Source organism: Theobroma cacao, chromosome 1, assembly GCF_053813885.1.
Source record: "Theobroma cacao isolate CCN51 chromosome 1, ASM5381388v1, whole genome shotgun sequence".
In the NCBI taxonomy this organism is placed as follows: domain Eukaryota; kingdom Viridiplantae; phylum Streptophyta; class Magnoliopsida; order Malvales; family Malvaceae; genus Theobroma; species Theobroma cacao.
In genome coordinates, this window is record NC_142639.1 from 8,796,124 (window position 1) to 8,816,119 (window position 19,996).

Below are 19,996 nucleotides of genomic sequence, written 5' to 3' on the forward strand. Positions count from 1 at the left end.
GGTTCGTTATAAAGTGATTATACCACATGCATTTGAATTGCTTTCTATTCATATAAATGTTTATTTAATTTCATTGAATAATTTTTTCAAGAATTCAAATTTTATGCTTTAGGTAACTTAAATTCTTTAAGGATTTTCATATAAATATTGATATCAAATGAGCCATATAAATAGGTTGTAACTACATTCATTATACGTATTTCAATCTTTTCATGTATTGTCAGACTTATTTAATATAGAAATATAATTGCATCCATTATGAGAGAACGTCTCTTCATAATCAATACTAAGTCTTTGGGAATAACCTTGTGCAATAAGTTTTATTTTATATCTCGTAATCTCATTTTGTTCTTCATAAATACCCATTTAGGTTCCATTGATTTTACATTATTTGTTATATAGACTATAGGTCCAAAACTTTCATGTTTTGCAAATGAATTCAATTCCACATTGATTGTGTCTTTTTTACATTGGCCAATCATTTTTATGCCTACATGCTTCAATAAATGTAGGTTCAAAATCCTCATTTTCTTATAATATTTAGCATTATATTAGATATAAAAATATTGTCGACATTTATTTTATTCTGATTTCATCTTTTCTTGTCACAACAAAATTTATTGAGATCTATTCATTTTCAATAATTACAGGTATTTCAATTTCTTTTAAAATTTTATCAATTATGTCAGGGGTCTCTTATGGATTTTCTTATTCTTTTTTCTGAGCATCTTGTACATTTGCTCTTTATTTTTTTCGAGGATTTTATTTTTGTAATTGATTGGTCTCTCATTCTTTGTGTGTGCCTTGTTTTACAGGCACATCAATTTTAATAGGAGCATTTGCAACTGGTATATGAGATTTAATTATTATTTTTAAGTCAGTAAATACATCTAGCAACTGATTTATTATATGTTGCAAATAAATTATCTTTTAAACTTCAAGTTCACATTGATTTGTGTAAGTACCAAAACTAGATAATGACAATGCATTACAATAAATTTTCTCTTTTAACTGCTTATTTTCTCCCTTTAATGTTAAAAAAATTATTTCATCAACATGACAATTGGTAAACTTTGTCATGAATAAATCTCCTATTAATGGTTTTAAATATTTAAATATATATGGAGATTTGTATACAACATGTATTCCCAACTTCCTTTAAGGAACCATTTTTGTGCGTTGTGGTGGAGCCATTGAAACATATATCGCACATCCAAAAGTTCTTAGATGAAAAATATTTGGTTCTTGACTATAAACCAATTGTATATAAGAGAATTTATGAAAACTTGTTAGCCTGATGTGTACAAATACCACTGTATTTAAAATAATATACCTCAAGTAGAAATGGAGAATTTAGTTTTCATAAGCAATGTCCTTGTAATTAGTTGGAAGTGTTAATAAATGATTCTGTTAGATCATTTTGTGTATGAATATGAGTAATCAACTGTTCAACAATTATTTCAACTAATATACAATATTCACCAACAGTGTGTTTGGTTGGGGGGAATGGCTTCCTTAGCCCCATCTAATAACTTGTTTTCTTCACTAGAATGGTCATTCCTAAATAAACCTGAATAGCCATTACCAAGGAGGACCTTGGTAACAACTAATTCGAGGGTAGGTCAAAAATTTTGTTGAACAAATTATCTTTAAATAAATTTAAAAACTACCATCATATACAACATAGATTTTTTTTTTCATTTTTCACATTTTCTTTCTCTTTCTACTCATTTTCTACCTCTCTCATTCTTTCTTTAAAGTCCTTCAACAAAGGATGACAACGTTTGGCTATCGCGGCATCGATGTTGGCTTGCAAAAAGTGCTGATTAGCATTCCCCCACCATATCCGGCCATGGGAAATGTCAGATTGAAGCTCTATTACATTGGCTACATTTCTAGTGGCTGGCTGGTAAAAAGGAAGAAAAGAAAAAAAAATTATAATGAAAAAAAGCTAAAAAATAATGTTTTATATTTTTAAATTAAATTAAAATTTAATTATAAATTATAAAAAAATCATATTCAAAATTTTAATTGTAAATGATTAATATTTAAAATTTTAAAAATAAAAATAAAGATTAAAAGTAAAATAATCAAATATTATAATAAATAATATTTTTATCATTTATCACTTATTCTTTGATTATTCCTAAAACTATTCTTGCCAACCAAATATTAGAATAAGTCATAATAGCAATTATTATCCTATTTCATTTCTATTAACCAAACTACATAATAATTATTCATCCTTAATTCTATTTCCTCAAAATGTTTATTCCATTTATATCCTATTTCATTTCGCGAACTAAACATACGTTAAAGGTGTGAGATGTAAATTCATCAGTATCGTCAAGATGAATAGTCTTGATTGCATAATCAAGAAAATGTGCTTGCAAATAAATAATTTAGACGAGTAATCTTTCAAATGTCGAATTGCAAGTTAATAATAAGCACACTTGTGACCATCTAATCGATATATCGATTAAAATCATAAAATATTTAAATAGTCCACGTAAAATATGTATGTGTCTACATATATCACTTTGAGTATGTTTAAAAAATGTAGAAGATTTAGTCCCAAGTTTAGCTAGTGATGATCTTATAATTAATTTGCTTTGAAAGCAAGCAACACATGAAAATTCATCAAATTAAAAATTTTTTCTAGAATGGATAACCACATGAATTTTCAATCATTCTAATATTCGTGTAGTACAATCTTTATGAATATATGAATTTTTTTCAATAAAATAAGATATATATATATATATATATATATATATATATATATATATAGTAAGAAACTTGTAAGTTAGCATAAAATAACATTAGATATATAATTTACTATTAAAACACATAATAAAAATATATTATTTAATTATAATGAGCACATATAGAAACATATTCATGATTAAATTATACTAAAACATGCTAACAAATTATTTAAGAAATTTCATTATTGTATATTTTAATCACCAATCACATGATTAATTCCTCATTTAGAGTGGACAAGAAAAATAGTAATATCTAGATATGTTATATTAACTTGGTCATGGTTAAAATCATTTTAAACAAAATTTGTTTCAATATTTTTTTTCTTTTACCTTTCAGTAATATTTGATAAAATTCAACAAGATGTTTCAACGTACAACAAGTATGCGACCAGTGGCCTTTCATGCCACATCGATGATTTGTCCACTTTTGTATTTTTTTTATATATATTTTCACTACTCATTCATTTTTTGTGGGTAAAGTATCCATTTACTTTTGATGGGTAAAAGTTTCCATCTATCTCTGATGAGTAAAGGAATCCATTCACCTCTGATGAATAAGGGTATCCATCGACCTCTGGTGTATAAAAGTATCCATCCACCTCTAGTGGATGAAGGTATTCATCCATCTCTGGTGGGTAAAGGTATCCATCAACTTCTGGTGGGTAAACGCATTCATCCATCTTTGATGGGTAAAGGTATCCATCCTTCATCCATCTCTAGTGGGTAAAGGTATCCATCCACCTCTTATGAGTAAAGATATTCATCCATTTTTAGTAGTTAAATGTATTATTATAATAGTGATTAGTGTAATTACCATAATTGCAATTATTATGGTGATCTTTTCGATGTTATTGACCATAGTTATTAAATTATGTTGCATTCACTTTAGGGAATGGACGAAGTTTAAGATTTTTCATTAATAGTTCGTTGTTTTGCTCAATTGTAAAAAGACATAAAATCCAAAACAAGAGGTATTTTAGATTACCCAAAGTATAGTATTTTTTATTTGTTACAAAAATAGATATCATACAAAGTTAATTCCATATGTTCAATTCAAAATGTCTGATGTAAAATCTTATAGTATCAAAGATAGATTTACATATGTTGAGCAAAATTGTAACTGAAATTCAACAAAAAAAAAACATATATTAAGAAAATCATATTCTAAAATTAGAACAAATATATCATATATAATTATATATATTTTCAAGCTCAACCTAATTTAATAAATCAATGGAAAAATATATGATAGATATTACATGATTGCAAAATTTACATTAAGACTGATTTTCAAGGAATTAAAACACCAAAGAGATATCAAGCCATTTATTTGATTTGTTAAAACCAAAAATCAAAGATCAACCATTGAACTCTTTTTGAAGTCTAGAGATTATGAAAACTAAATAATATCAAAACTTGAAAAATTAAATAATCGTGTTGATAACATATTATGAAATATAACTTGAAAGAACAATTATGAGAAAAAGTATTTAAAAGTAGTAAAAACATTTTATTCGACAGTGTATATTTACAAATAAAGTGAAAGGCTTATTTATAGACTAATAATCCTTAATCTAGATAGAATTTATAAGATAAAGATAATGCTAAGAGATTTAATTTAGATAGATTAAATCTTAATCTTAATCTACTTTCAAATATAGATATACATAATTAAATACAAGAATTTAAATCAAATTACATTCTTGTGTCTAGCTGGTTGAGCTGTTTGGCTTATGTAAATTGTCTGGTCTAAAATCTTGAATTATAATATAATGAATATTCACACATATATTCATAGCAAGAGTAAAGTAGTAATTCACGAATGATTAACTTAAAAGAGTAATAACCTGACAATATTGGTTAGGCTATGAGATGAGTCACGGTTTTTTTTTTTATTATTTATAAGGGAATTGTTGAAAATAATTTAGTAGAATTAATGTGATAATATTTATTTACCTATTAAAATATTAATGTTTATTCCATAAGAGTTGATTGAAGCTTATTATTAAGTCACTACAGTATCATTACTAATCGAAACCTGTTATAGTCATTAAAAACCCACCCCCTTTGTTGAAAATTTGGTGTGACTACTCTTTAAGTTTATACGTGGCAAAATAAAAAAGTCTCTTTAGGACTTCGTTTTAAATATGTAATAGATTCTCATTAAGGGAAATATCAAAGATGTAATCGTGGGCCAAATATTCCCATGGCCATGAAATGCAATAGTCCAAATTAATCTTATGCTTAAATCTCGCTGGAATATGAATTAAGCCATATGGATCTAAGTTTATTGACACGTAGAGGTAAGAGTTATCACTTAATTGGTCAATAAAATTATTTAATAATAAATTTTATTTATAAAAAACATAAATCATTTTAGAGATGAATCACTCGAATAAATTATTATATTTTACCTATAATTTATTATGATATATATTTATTGTTTATTTAAGTAACAATTATTGTTATTAAAATTAAAAATTATAATTCCGCATCATAAAAATTATATCGGTGTTAGAAAAAGGTCAGAAAATATAAATCTTGTGTGTTTAGATTATTAGACCATAAATTTTGTATTGGGTTTGATGGATTTATTCTGTTTCTGTACCAGATTTATAGTTTTAAGTATCTTAACCCGTATGCAATGCGGGTGTGATATATTATTATTTATTTAATTGTTAATTGATTCGATGTTTGCTAGAAATTTTTTCCAAGTGTTTAGATTTTTCATAGCTAATCAATGTTATGCTTTTGAATATTATTTTATTTACCTATTTTGTGCACTATGGATGATTCACGTGATCGTTTTAATATTCGTGCAAGCTTACTCATGATTGTGTGAGAACATCCCTATTATTTTTTATGATATATCATGATTCATGAATCCCTGATGATTTTGGGTTCAGAAAATAAAGAAAAAATACAAATGAGCAAAACCAGAAGAACTGGCTGAAGAAATGCAAAGATATGGTTGGTAATTGTATTCTGGGAGGGACTAGCCAGGGCACAGAGTAACTGACAAATGGCACGTATAGTTGAAATTCAATGCAAATGAAATACACGTTCTTTGTGGCGCATTGTGCACCCGGTGCTTGCTAAGGCCAACAATTGCAGGGCAGGCCCACCTGGAAGCTGATTTGTAGTATAAAAGGCTCCCGTGAGAGAATGCCTCGCCCTCTCTTTCATTTGCTAGCCTCGCCTCCCCCCTTCGCCCTTACCCTTGAAAGTTGAATATCTGCTTCTGCTATGGCGGCGGCTACTTCCTTCTCTCCCTCCATCTCCACTATCCCCTCTCCTAATTCTTCCTCCAAAACGCACAAAACCTTAGCTACCCCTTCTACTCTTGGCTTCTTGTCCTCTACTTCCAAATCCTTGAGTTCTCTTAGAGCTACCAGACTCACTTCCCGTAACGGCTGCGGCTCGGCTCTCGCCTCAAGGATGGTCTCCGTTCCTGCTGTTAAGCCTCTGACTTCTCTGGATTTCGAGACCTCCGTCTTCAAGAAGGAGAAAATCTCTCTTGCCGGTCACGACGAGGTGGATTTTATTTATTTTCTGTTTTTTCGTTTCTGATAATTTCTTAGGGTTTGTTTCTTGCTTATTGATTTGGGTTTTGTGTGTTAAAACTTAGTACATTGTGAGAGGAGGAAGGGATTTGTTCAAGTTGCTGCCCGATGCTTTCAAAGGAATTAAGCAGATTGGTGTTATTGGTTGGGGTTCACAGGTGATTTTTCTGCAAACTCACCAAACAAAAGTTTACTTAACTTTTTTAATGGATTTAATTCGTCTTAGTAAGCTTTGTTTGGATTATTTATATATTTTTTATATCTTCCATACTCGGTTGGTTTTGTAATTTTTATTTCAGAATATATGGGCATTATGCTTTACCGAATCTAATTTACCGGCGACGAAAGACGATATTCATATTAGAAAATGATATAGTAATACTTTGCACCTTCACTCAATTAAAGAAGGAAATTCTTTTTATTAATGAATTAGGTTCCTTATAATTAGTTGTAGCTAATAATGGAGGAATCTGGTATACGGAAACTAAGTTTATACAGATTTTTTTTTGCTCAGTAAATTCATACAGATATATGAAAGGACAAATCTATTATCATTATCCACAGAAACCTATTGTTGTAATCTTACCGCCTTGCTGGTTTGGACAATATGTAATATGGGTGGCTGGATTTAATTATTTTTTAATAATGTCGACTTAGAAAATAAACTCCGTTCCTGTATCTTAGCCTCACTCTACTCTCGGATGCATGAAGTACGTGAATTCAAATTCTACTCATGATTACTAACTCCAAACAATCTTCTTTTAGGGGCCTGCTCAAGCTCAAAATTTGAGGGATTCTCTTGCTGAAGCAAAATCTGATATTGTTGTCAAGGTAATCTCTTTTAATTTATTTTCATTGTTATTCTTAACCAATCAATACACTGTTTATGTGGTGTGGAGGGCTGGTGTTGTTGCAACTGACTTATTTTTTTCTGCTTAATTTGTTCCTTTTAAAAAAAAAAATCAGATTGGACTTAGGAAGGGTTCTCGTTCGTTTGCTGAAGCTCGAGCTGCTGGCTTCTCAGAAGAGAATGGCACTTTGGGTGACATATGGGAAACTATTTCTGGAAGTGATCTTGTGTTACTGTTGATTTCTGACGCTGCACAGGTTGTTGAATATATCACTTGGTTTTCTGCTAATCTGCTAATGAGATAAAGTAGTTATCATTGGCTTTAGTAGGTATTCTTTTTCATGCACAAAGAATTAAATTTTATATCATTTTGCAGGCGGACAGTCATGAGAAGATATTCTCCCACATGAAACCGAATAGCATCCTTGGGCTTTCCCATGGCTTTCTTCTTGGACATTTGCAGTCAAAGGGACTTGATTTCCCAAAGAACATTAGTGTAATTGCTGTGTGCCCCAAAGGAATGGGTCCATCTGTGAGGAGACTTTATGTTCAAGGCAAAGAGATCAATGGTGCTGGAATCAATTCTAGTTTTGGAGTTCATCAGGTATGTTTTTCTTGTCCTGCATCTTTCTATTCTGAAAGTCCTCACCTTTCTTGGTTTATTGTTAATGCACTGAGTAAATTCTTTGTGCATAGGATGTTGATGGTAGAGCTACTGATGTTGCCTTGGGGTGGTCAGTTGCCCTTGGGTCTCCTTTCACTTTTGCTACTACTCTAGAGCAGGAGTACAAGAGTGACATTTTTGGGGAGCGGGGTAAGTGGCTTATCATGCTCTTAATTCTCCTTCTGCAGTCAACTAGCTATGCTTTTTCTTTATCTTCTTTCCTTGAAAGTGAACTAACTTGCTGGACCATTCTTATGTATGATTTCTAGGCATTCTACTCGGTGCGGTTCATGGACTTGTGGAGTGTTTATTTAGAAGATACACGGAAAATGGAATGAGTGAGGATCTTGCTTACAAAAACACTGTTGAATGCGTTACAGGAATTATGTCAAAGACCATCTCAACTCAGGTTGCCTTTCTCTGTATAACGTCTCAAACCTCTTCTTTTTCCTCATCTTCTATTTCTTCTCTTCTTGTCTCTCTCTTTCTTCCTGTTGACTCACTTACACCTATTGAGTAGACTTGTATGTATTTAATTACTTTATTCTATTTTTTCCTATAACAGGGCATGTTGTCTGTGTACAATTCGTTTTCTGAAGAGGGCAAAAAGGAATTTGAGGCGGCCTATAGTGCCTCATATTATCCATGCATGGATATACTGTATGAGTGCTATGAAGATGTAGCCAGTGGAAGCGAAATCCGCAGTGTTGTCTTGGCTGGGCAACGCTTTTATGTAAGTATCTCTATCATGTTTCCAACTTGTAAGTTGTAACGAAAATGGGTTTTTTTGCACTTTAGACCATGAAGTTTGATTTCGTGTCTGATTGTTTTACAGGAAAAGGATGGTCTACCAGCTTTTCCGATGGGGAAAATTGATCAAACTCGTATGTGGAAAGTTGGTGAGCGAGTCCGAAAGTCACGACCAGCAGGTGATCTAGGGCCATTATATCCATTTACAGCTGGTGTCTATGTGGCCTTGATGATGGCACAGGTATGATGCTTACAGCAAACAGAGGTTATTCTCTAAATTATTGTGATTTTTATAATTGAAATTTGAAACAACAAATCTCTCAATTTCTGACAAGTATGTAAGTACTTTAAACAACAACTTATTGTGATAATGTAATTATGTAGTACTAATATATGTTTTTATTCAGTCAAGCAAAGCCAATTGCAGTGCCTCTATTGTCAATATATATATATAGTGCCTCTGTAAAATGGTGATTCTTTGAGAAAATAGTTCCCCTTTGTGCTAGTCTGATGATCTTTTTACACTGATGTTAATAATTGCAGATTGAGATCTTGAGGAAGAAAGGGCACTCATACTCTGAGATCATCAATGAGAGTGTGATAGAGGCAGTGGATTCTTTAAATCCTTTTATGCATGCTCGTGGAGTTTCGTTCATGGTTGACAACTGCTCTACAACAGCACGATTGGGTTCAAGGAAATGGGCCCCTCGATTCGATTACATCCTTACCCAACAGGCTTTGGTGGCAGTTGATAAGGGCACCCCCATCAACCAAGATCTGATCAGCAACTTCCTGTCAGACCCGGTGCACGGTGCCATTGAAGTGTGTGCTCAGTTGAGGCCCACAGTTGACATTTCAGTGCCCCCAGATGCTGATTTTGTGCGACCAGAGTTGCGTCAATCTGGCAATTGAGCCCTAGAATCTTTGGAACTTGAGTGAGCAACTACTTATACAGGTTGTTGAGGCAAAATTTGCTTGAATGTACGAGTGATGTAGTTCTACCTATATGTGTTATTGGGCTAGCCCTATGTTTTATGTAATTGTAGGACCAAAATTATGGTTGTTTTGAGTTGAGAAAATAAGACGTGGGAATGTATTTTCTTACTGGTTTTGGGGGTAATGTCAAAGTTCTCAATTTAGGATCTATGATCCATCCCTTTGCATTTTTTAGGGTGTAAATATGGCTATAAGTCGATTCTTTTTTATCCAATTATGATAAACCTAAATTAGGGATTAGATTAGCAACTTTGTTACTCATTAAGTTATAGCAATTAATGTAACCAATAACGAAGATGAACATCTCTAGACTTGTGTGAGAATTGAAGGTCTTTCGTGTTCAAAGGGTTTATTTCCAACAATTCCCATCTCCAAAAAACTAACAAAGTTAAATAAAATGTTAATATGCGAATTTATTAACTTTATGGAAACTAAATGAGTGAAATAAGAAAAACGGATATCTATAATATATATAAAAGTAAGATGTTTCAATTGCTTTCAATTGAGTCTCCAATTGAATGACAAGTGTCATTCAGTTAGAACTTTTCATTTTTTTATGTACCTTTGGTCCATGAAAACAACGTCGTATTGATATAAGGCTTTTTGCATTCCTATCTGACTCTTCCTTATTTCTCTGAGGTGTTTGACTCTTTCTTATTTTTCTTAGTATGTATAAAAGTAGAATGTTTCAATTTCTTTTAATTTGTTTCAATTGAGTCTTTAATTAATTGACAAGTGTCATTCAATTAGAACTTTATATAAAAGTAAGATGTTTCAATTTCCTTCAATTTCTTTCAATTAAGCCTCCAATTGAATGACAAGTGTCATTCAAGTATAACCTTTCATTTTTTTCTGTAACTTTGGCCCATGGAAACAACGTCGTATTGATATAAGGCTTTTTGCATTCCTATCTGACTCTTTCTTATTTTTCTGAGGTGTTCGACTCTTTCTTATTTCTCTTAGTATATATAAAAGTAGGATGTTTCAATTTCTTTTAATTTGTTTCAATTGTGTCTTTAATTAAATGACAAGTGTCATTCAATTAGAATTTTTTTTTATTTTTTTGACTTTTCGTTTTCTATTGAATTAATTTTTTTCACACCTTATGTCAAAAATAAGTTCTTTTTTACATTTGAAAGATTTTTTTTTGTTTTCTTACTTTTATTTATTTTAATAAAAAAACTTAAAAACAATATTTTATAACTTTTAATGCTTAGAAGATAGATTCATTTAATATTTATCAATTACAATTTAATATTATTTTTTATCTATATTCTCTTATTCTGTATAAACTTAAATCTATAGTATATAGATATCTCTTTTATACTTAAATGTTTAAATTTCAATAAATATCTATCCAATTTATTATATTAAAGTAGGATAATTGATTGGGTCAATTGATTGACATTTGTCATTCTTAATTAAATTATTTTTTTTTACACCTTATGTCAAAACTACATTGTTTTTGACATTTGAAGAGTTTTTTTTTCTTTTTTACTTTTATTTATTTTAGTAAAAAATATTTGAAAACAATAATTGTTAATGCTTATAAGATAGATTCATTTAATATTTATCAATTACAATTTAATATTATTTTTTGTCTATATTCTCTTATTCTGTATCAACCTAAATTTATAGTATGTGGATGTCTCTTTTGTACATGAATTTTTAAATTTTAATAAACATCCATCCAATTCATTGAACAAAATAAAAAAGTCAAAAAGACCTACTCATTTCTCAATATACATGGCACATAGTTATCATTGAATGAATAAATCAATTAACTCTTTTTTAGAGGTGGAGGTGGGAGGGCATATAATTACAGAACAATTAACTCTTCACTCAGCTAACAATTATAGGTAATTGCAAGGGAAAAGTATATAAACTGCCAGGAGATCTAATTATCACATTAGGAACTTTATCATCTTGCAAGGAGACAAAGCATTACTAAGCCTAAGATTTTAAGGCCAGCAACAATGGGTTTAGCATGTTGGAGGTGTTCTGAAGTCAAAACATATAATACTAGAAATTATTGACTATTTTATATTGATAGGATCTTGACATTATACTGTTACCTTATATTCTACAACTGTTTATTTTAATCTATTAATAGTGTAGGTTATATACTTTCTTATTTTTTAATAGTTTATTATACATTAATAATCTTTGATAGGATTATCGTCTTTTTTGGATAAATTCTGTTTTAAATATGATAACTAATTGGATCAATTGGTTGTCATTCTTAATTGAATTAATTTTTTTTTACACCTTATATCAAAGCTGCATTGTTTTTTTACATTTGAAGGGTTTTTTTATTTTTATTTATTTTAGTAAAAAAATACTTGAAAACAATAATTTTTAATGTTTAGAATATAGATTCATTTAATATTTATCAATTGTAATTTAATATTATTTTCTGTTTATATCCTTTTATTCTGTATGAACCTGAATCTATAGTATTTAGAGATTTCTTTTATACATGAATGTTTAAATTTCAATAAATATTCATCCAATTCATTGAACAAAATAAAAAAGTAAAAAAGATGTATTCATTTCTTAATATACATAGCACATAGTATCATTGAACAAATAAATCAACTAAATTTGATAACTTTTAGCTATTCATTTTATATATAAAAAGATATATTATTAAAAATCAATAACTATTTCATATTGATAGGATCTTTATATTATACAGTTACCTTATATTATACAACTGTTTATTTTAATCTACTAATAGTGCATGTTATATACTCTGTCATTTTTTAATATTTTATTGTTTTATAATCATATATATAGGTGCAAATTTCTGGTAATTGAAACCAAAGTAAATAATTATTTTAAATTAATATCAATTTATATTTTTCTCTATTAGTAAAACTGAACATTTATGCAACTGACTAATAAAATATTATTTTCTCTACAAACTCTTTTAAAGGAAGCAAATTAAAATTTACTCTAACGTAATCAATATTTTTTATGATTTTATTTTTGTGATTTTATTTGTAACGTAGTTACAAACAGCATCCTAGTATTAATATAAAATTTAAAAAAATAATAAATTGAATTTTGAAATAAAAAAAATGCCAAATTTAAATCCTAAACGGAGCGTCTAGCCAAAGAAAATCAATCGGCATGCGTCCCACGTCGTCGGTACGTCAGGTGACGAGCATAGCAGTGTCCAGTGAGAAATTGACGAGTAAAAGCTCTTTATCAACACTGAAACAAGCGTACACACAAAAAGCAGCAAGCAAGGAAGGGGACCAGAGGCTATCACTAAACGGCTAAAGCTAAAGCTCTGCCTCTCTTCGCATCCTTTCGGTTTCGACGCCTAGTATGAATCCTCCGGCATCGCTCGACTTCCACACCTCTGTTTTCAACAAGGAGAAGGTCTCCCTTGCTGGTCACCATGAGGTTTCTCATACACTATTTTTTTTTTAATTATTTCCTTTTCATTTCTGATAGTAATGGGTTTTGCTTGCTTCTTTGTCAATCTCTTTGGAGCCTTGGAGGGTTTTGTTTAATTTTTTTGCTCATTTGTTTAAAACAATATTGTATGTACCATGTGATATAGTACATTGTGAAAGGAGGAAGAAATTTGTTCAAGCTGCTGCCTGACGCTTTCAAGGGGATTAAACAGATTGGCGTTATTGGGTGGGGTTCTCAGGTGAGTGATCTGCTCAAAATCTTGCAATTCTTTCTACCTTTTGCTTTTATATTAATCAATTTTGATCCATTTATTGCCATGTGAATTTTCTCATTTTCTAGTAATTCTGAAAACCTCTTCGTATCTGGCCTCGTGCCACTATTGGGCAGGGATTAGCAACCAAGGGCCGATAAAGCATGTATCTTTTTCCTTTTTTTCTGTTTATTTTGAGTTGTTCTGGTTTTGGATAAACAACTGGAAAATTAATTTGATGGGTAAATATTTTAATGAGATTGAAGACTAGGTGTGCGAGTAAGGTCCAAGCTCAAAGTTGCAAATGTCACTGACTTTTACCAAATTCAAAACCTTCTTCTGTTCAGGGACCAGCTCAAGCTCAAAATTTAAGAGATTCCCTTGCAGAAGCAAAATCTGATATTGTTGTCAAGGTGATCTCATTTCAATTTTATTTTCAGTATTTTTTTTTTTTCATTGTGCTTACTAGTAGTATTTTCTAGGGTCTTAGCTGATTATTTAATTGCTTCTTTTCTTTGGATAAAGTCTTGTTTTGTTTCTGAATCAACTTCTTGTTTGCATTGATCACTTTATTTTCTATAGGTTGGACTTAGGAAGGGTTCTCATTCTTTTGCCGAAGCTCGTGCTGCTGGTTTCACTGAAGATAATGGAACACTGGGTGAAATATGGGAAACTATTTCTGGCAGCGATCTTGTGTTACTTTTGATATCTGATGCTGCACAGGTTGTTGCAACAATATCTGTATTTTATGCTTTCAAAATCATTAGTTGAAGTTGAAATTACTAGCTTTTATTACTTGTTCTTTTGACTTTATAAGAAACTTAATCTCATTGTGCAGGCTGACAATTGTGAGAAAATATTCTCACACATGAAACCAAAAAGCATACTTGGTCTCTCACATGGCTTTCTTCTTGGGCATTTGCAATCTATGGGACTTGATTTCCCAAAAAACATCAGCGTAATTGCGGTTTGTCCCAAAGGAATGGGTCCATCAGTAAGGAGACTCTATGTTCAAGGCAAAGAGATCAATGGTGCTGGTATTAATTCCAGTTTTGCAGTCCACCAGGTATTTTCTTTCTTTTTCTCTTCCTCTCTCCCTCTCTGCCCCTCTATGATTCTCATTTTTTACTGGGTTTAAGGCACTGGATCATTTTTTTTTCTGCTCAGGATGTTGATGGTCGAGCTACTGATGTTGCACTTGGCTGGTCAGTTGGTCTTGGTTCGCCTTTCACATTTGCTACTACTTTAGAGCAGGAGTACAAGAGTGACATCTTTGGGGAACGAGGTGTGTAGCTTATATTGTTCTTTTCTGCTTTGTGCAGTCAACTTTCTATGCCTGACTTTTGGATGTATTGGTTTTAGGCATTTTGCTTGGTGCGGTTCATGGCATTGTGGAGGCCTTATTTAGAAGATACACAGAAAATGGAATGAGTGAGGACCTGGCTTACAAGAATACTGTTGAATGCATAACAGGAATTATATCAAAGACAATTTCAACTCAGGTTGCTTTTTTTTTCATCTGAAACTTTCTCTTTCTCTGCATCTCTCTCTGTTACACATAGAAAAGGTACATATTTACTTAGTGGAAAATGCATCTGTCTTTACTTACTTTCATCTTATTTTGTGGTGAACAGGGCATGTTGGCTGTGTACAATTCTTTTTCTGAAGAGGGACGGAAGGAATTTGAGACTGCATATAGTACTTCATATTATCCATGCATGGATATCTTGTATGAGTGCTATGAAGATGTAGCTTGTGGGAATGAAATCCGCAGTGTTGTCTTGGCTGGGCGGCGTTTTTATGTATGTTCATTTCTATCATCTTGTATGACTTTGTTGTATTATCTTGGACTAATTCCTACTCCCCAATATTGGTGCGTATTTTATAGATAACTTTGCTCTCAGAGCATTAAGGCTCATTTCCGTAAAATTGATGTTGTAATGGAGTACTTCTTTTGTACATTGTTTCACAGGAAAAGGATGGGCTGCCAGCCTTCCCAATGGGTAAAATTGATCAGACACGCATGTGGAAAGTTGGAGAACAAGTATGGAGGGCAAGACTAGCAGGTGATTTAGGACCATTATATCCATTTACAGCTGGTGTTTATTTGGCATTAATGATGGCCCAGGTATGATTTAACCCTTAAAATTACAATGTAACTTAGGTTTTTCCTTATTGTGGCAATAAGTTAAGGAGTAATTATATGTGATGTAATGGTGTGGAAAAAATAGAGTTCATTGGTCAAAGCTTAGGTAACTATGGTGTCCTCAGAATAAAAATACTAAAGGGTGTCAGATAAGTAGTTTCCATGCATGCTGTCTGAAGGATCTTTTGCTGTTGGTTTTTAAAACTGCAGATTGAGATCCTGAGGAAGAAAGGGCACTCCTACTCTGAGATCATTAATGAAAGTGTGATAGAGTCAGTGGATTCATTGAATCCATTTATGCATGCTCGTGGAGTTTCCTTTATGGTTGACAACTGCTCCACAACTGCACGATTGGGATCAAGAAAATGGGCTCCTAGGTTCGATTACATCCTTACCCAACAGGCCCTGGTGGCAGTGGACAATGGCACTCCCATCGACCAAGATTTGATCAGCAACTTTCTGTCAGATCCTGTACATGGAGCCATTGAAGTCTGTGCTCAGTTGAGGCCTACAGTTGATATTTCAGTGCCCCCAGATGCTGATTTTGTGCGACCTGAGTTGCGTCAATCAAGTTAGTAAGTGGAGATCTTTAAGCTTGAGCTAGCCAACCTTTTATGAAAGGGTTGTTTGTGAAACTTGCTTGAATGTATGAATAGTGGAGTTTTATCGATGTGTTACTTTTGTTGGGATTTTTAAGTAGAAACGTATTTAATATCAAGATCAGCACACAAATAAATCACATAAGATATAATATTTAACATGGTTTGGCATCCATTTCCTACATCCATGATGACTGCAAAACCAATTTAGGAATATTTTTATAACATGCAAAGAGATTATTTATCAGGTACTGCTCTGCAAGCTTGCTTGTCTTGGCCCACTACGACACCAAATTTGCTTCCTTCACTTAAAATGGAAAACAATCTAGATGTCTTTCAATTCGCATTTAAAGAAGGATTTGCAGTGACCATTTGGCCTGAGAGATGAGTCAATGAACTTGAGAAAAGAAAGCAAGAAAGAAAAAAAAAATCTTGTCCTAGATATAACATGTTACAGGTAGAGTGACCTTGATCTCCATCCCTCTCACTTATCCAAGGAAAGAAAGATCTCCATCCGTCTCAGGATAATACATAATTCTAGAGATTTCCTTAGTGCGTTATGCATGCTTTTGGGAAATAATGCTTCTGTCAAAATTGAAAAAGATACTTGACTCCAGTCCAGGGAATTAACCAATTGCTCTGCTTAAGCAACTCAGAAAGGACCTTGGAACACTTAACTATTTGAGCCTTTAGCTCCTCTGAGATTTTGTTGCCTTTTTGCTTCTTGTTTATCCTCTTCTTAGGGGTTCTTTTGAATTCAAATATATATGAATTGGTGAGTAGAATTCTAGGGCTAGCAATCTGCACTTTTGAGTCTGTAACTTTATATATTGGAGTCAGCCTCGTTCTACATTGAGATACATAAATACTACGTAGATATTAATCTTTTACCATAAGAAGAAAAACACAGGTTGAATGTTACTCAAAATTGTCACTTTCCAGATTCCAATATTTTTTTATAACTATTGTCACTCTTTTATTACATTTTCATACTCATTAGCAGCTTCACTTGTTCAAAAGGATTTTCAAATTGAGAATTGCATCACCTTGCTGTGCAGGTTTAGATATTCTTATATTTTTAATATAGTATACCTCAGTTTCTTTGAATAGCATGTAAACTTTAAAGGAAGCCATTGGTGTGGTCAATTGCATAACAGAGAATTCCAATAAATTAGGAAATTCTTGATGGTATCTGTATAAGTTTATATAAATTACAACAACAATAGTTTCTAGACTTGTTTTGGTATGTGGCCAGCGTAGCCTGATGCAAATTAAAAAGGAGAAGGAATAGTGTATTGTATTCATAATAGCAGATTTTGTGTATCAAACTGCTCTTTATGCAGTTGGATAAGAAGCTTGCATTGCTATGCCACAGAGGCCTTCCTTTGCATCAACATCTCTCTGCATCCTAATGTACCCTTTTTCACCCCAGCTTGTGCCCCAGGAGTTTTTCACCAGCCAATGCTTAGTTCCATCATCTCCAACTCCGTAACCAATGGCAGTAACACCATGGTCTAGCTGAGTTCCACAAGCTCCTGAAAAAATGCCACCCGAGTAAAACTGGAATCCAAAACCCCCAGCATCAATAGCAACAGAAACCGGTTGATTGGCGACAGCCTTCAGTAATGCTGCCTCACTGTTGGCCGGCACATCTTCATGTCCATTGATCTTGGTTGCATGGTTTGCTTCCTTGTTGGTATTGCAGGTCCCATCTACTCCCTTGTAGGGGTATATAGCTTCAGTAGTTAGGCCTTGATTTTTTTCGATGAACTCAAATGCGTCATCCATCAAACCACCTTGACAGCCTTGATCTTCACCCTTGGTATCACAGTCGACAAGCTCCTGTTCAGAGAGGGAGATTAGCTTACCGTTTGTCAGCTTAGTGATCCCTTCCATTGCGGCCACAGCAGAAAATGCCCAGCAACATCCTATATATTGACATTAGATGAAGAGTACTTAGAATTCATTTAGCTTTCACTGTTTTGTATTAGAAATTAGTTAACTTACCACATTGGCCTTGGTCCTTGATAGGTGTTACGGCTCCTTTCTTTCTCCAGTCCATGCTAGATGGTACTGCAGTGACGTTTTCATACTTGAAGGAAGTAGCTGTGTTGGAACACGTGGCCCTTGAATCTATTCCGAGAGGCTGTGAACTCTTGGTTTGTAAGATCTGCAAATTGATTGACGCCAAGCTTGTAAGGTTTGTCATTGGCGGTATTGAAAGAGTCGATACGCGCCACGTTTTCTTTGAAAATCTTGAAACGTTTTTCCTTCTCGTAGTTGTCCTTGTATACCCGACCATACTGGGCCATCCATCGTTCATGCCTGTCGTACATTGGTTCATCTTGAAGAGCACGAGACATGGCTTGAGACACCCAAGACACCAAGATGAAGATCAGAACGAAGGAAACCATTACGCCCTTGGGTCTTATGGCAGCCATTAGAATTAATGAACATACACATAGACTGCAGGGCTACCCCTGGAACTTATATAGGGAAACTGCCTTCTTATTGCATACCATACCGCAAGGATATCTTGAAAAACTTAGCTATCAAAGTGCCAGAGAAGATAATTATGATTTGGACAATTTGTTTATTCTAAAGGGTTCTCATAAGTTAATGAATCGTAACTTGTCTCATTCTGAGAATTAAATCATTAGCCTCAACTGTTTTGAGTTTCAGAAGGACATCGTCTCGTCGCTTCTGTCTGTGTGCAAATGGCTTCACTTCAACTAAAACGTAGGTGCTGTCAAGTGTCAAAGCAACGTTTTATTCACTCATTTGAAAGGGTTTTAAAGAAGATTCAACATTGTTAATGGATGATCGATTATTTTAATAATGTATTTCCAAGCTGCTAATTAAGTTTTGCAGTCTTGGAATTACTAAAGGAGCAACAGAAACAATAGGCCAGAATTATCATTTAGCATCATCAAGGGTCCAACCCTCTTGCTTTGTAGCGGTGAGGAGCTCCTTCGCAGCAGCCTGGAGTTAGCCAATTTTTTTTTTTTTTTTTTAAGGAGTCAAAGATGAAACTAAAAATTTTTAAAACTACATAACATGTAAAATATTTAAAATTTTTAACTAATAATAAAAAAAATTCATACTAGATAATAATTTTATATAACATATAAATAAAAAATAACAAGAAAAATATTTTAAGAAAGTTGTGTTTTCTATATTGAAAAGGTTAGTAATATTTTTCTCAAAATAAATAAGATCAATTAATTTAACAATCAAGATTAATAAAAAAATATACATTGATGAAATTTTAAGCAATAGTCAAGAGTGTAATACTATAACTTATATTTGAAAATTACATAATAATTTTTTAATTTTAAAAATTAAAATTATAAAAAATAAAATTCACGCAACTTAAAAAAAAAAAGAACATAATTGATAGTTTGTAGAAATTAAACAAAATCTATGTAAACTAAGAACACTTGAACAAATAGAATAGAAATGAAAAAATAAAAAAAAAAAAAAGATAAAAACTAATTGATATTAATTATTAAATAAAAATATATTTTGAAAGACATTTAAAAAATATATAATAAATAAAAAATTTAAAAATTTTGGGGTTCGTAGTGAAGCTGCCCTCTGCCCCTGCTCCTTGGAGAAATAAAGCTACATTTACCAAAGGAGGTCTTAGATCGAGCCCCTACCCCCACTAAATTTTCCTTAAACAAATACCGACTACTGTTACATCCATCAGTATTTTCAATAGTCGATATATAACAATACTGGAAAACTACTTGAAAATTATTGACTCGTATAGTATTTACGTATCTGGATGTATTTCCCAAAACTAATTCTAAATCACAGAAATTAGTTTTTCAATTTTTTTGGAATATAGTAGCAGGTTTGTGCAATCATGCACGAGAGTTGTTTCAAATCCCTGAAATCTGTGATAGCCAAGCAGAAGTTTTGTTCATTCAATCCATAGTTTGCAGGCATGTCCATGCAGAATATTTCGTATGGTTG

At 32.2% G+C, this 19,996-nt stretch overlaps 2 protein-coding genes and 1 pseudogene across 2 annotated transcripts; 2 read left to right on the plus strand and 1 right to left on the minus strand.

Moving 5' to 3' along the window:
• The first annotated feature begins 5,940 nt into the window (after nt 1–5,940).
• Nucleotides 5,941–9,741, plus strand: LOC18612034 (ketol-acid reductoisomerase). The gene is made up of 10 exons (XM_007048609.3): nt 5,941–6,302; nt 6,397–6,489; nt 7,097–7,162; nt 7,298–7,438; nt 7,558–7,785; nt 7,878–7,995; nt 8,115–8,254; nt 8,411–8,578; nt 8,681–8,836; nt 9,139–9,741. Exons 1-10 carry the CDS (start codon nt 6,015–6,017, stop codon nt 9,505–9,507), a joined length of 1,767 nt encoding a protein of 588 aa, XP_007048671.2. The 5' UTR covers nt 5,941–6,014; the 3' UTR covers nt 9,508–9,741.
• A 3,000-nt stretch (nt 9,742–12,741) lies between these two features.
• LOC18612035 (ketol-acid reductoisomerase, chloroplastic) lies at nt 12,742–16,176 on the plus strand. The gene is made up of 10 exons (XM_007048610.3): nt 12,742–13,005; nt 13,166–13,258; nt 13,618–13,683; nt 13,853–13,993; nt 14,109–14,336; nt 14,438–14,555; nt 14,633–14,772; nt 14,905–15,072; nt 15,243–15,398; nt 15,627–16,176. Exons 1-10 carry the CDS (start codon nt 12,928–12,930, stop codon nt 15,990–15,992), a joined length of 1,554 nt encoding a protein of 517 aa, XP_007048672.3. The 5' UTR covers nt 12,742–12,927; the 3' UTR covers nt 15,993–16,176.
• Nucleotides 16,177–17,255: 1,079 nt separating this feature from the next.
• Nucleotides 17,256–17,840, minus strand: LOC18612036 (vignain pseudogene; annotated as a pseudogene).
• Between the last annotated feature and the right edge of the window lie 2,156 nt (nt 17,841–19,996).

What these genes read in the sequence shown, in the direction of transcription:
- LOC18612034 (XM_007048609.3), top strand. Translation starts at nt 6,015, where the DNA reads ATGGCGGCGGCTACTTCCTTCTCTCCCTCCATCTCCACTATCCCCTCT. An exon ending in TGATTTCTGACGCTGCACAG is followed by an intron (nt 7,439 to 7,557) that starts GTTGTTGAATAT and finishes ATCATTTTGCAG; the next exon opens with GCGGACAGTCATGAGAAGAT. An exon ending in CTAGTTTTGGAGTTCATCAG is followed by an intron (nt 7,786 to 7,877) that starts GTATGTTTTTCT and finishes CTTTGTGCATAG; the next exon opens with GATGTTGATGGTAGAGCTAC.
- LOC18612035 (XM_007048610.3), top strand. Translation starts at nt 12,928, where the DNA reads ATGAATCCTCCGGCATCGCTCGACTTCCACACCTCTGTTTTCAACAAG. An exon ending in CAAAGACAATTTCAACTCAG is followed by an intron (nt 14,773 to 14,904) that starts GTTGCTTTTTTT and finishes TGTGGTGAACAG; the next exon opens with GGCATGTTGGCTGTGTACAA. An exon ending in TGGCATTAATGATGGCCCAG is followed by an intron (nt 15,399 to 15,626) that starts GTATGATTTAAC and finishes TTAAAACTGCAG; the next exon opens with ATTGAGATCCTGAGGAAGAA.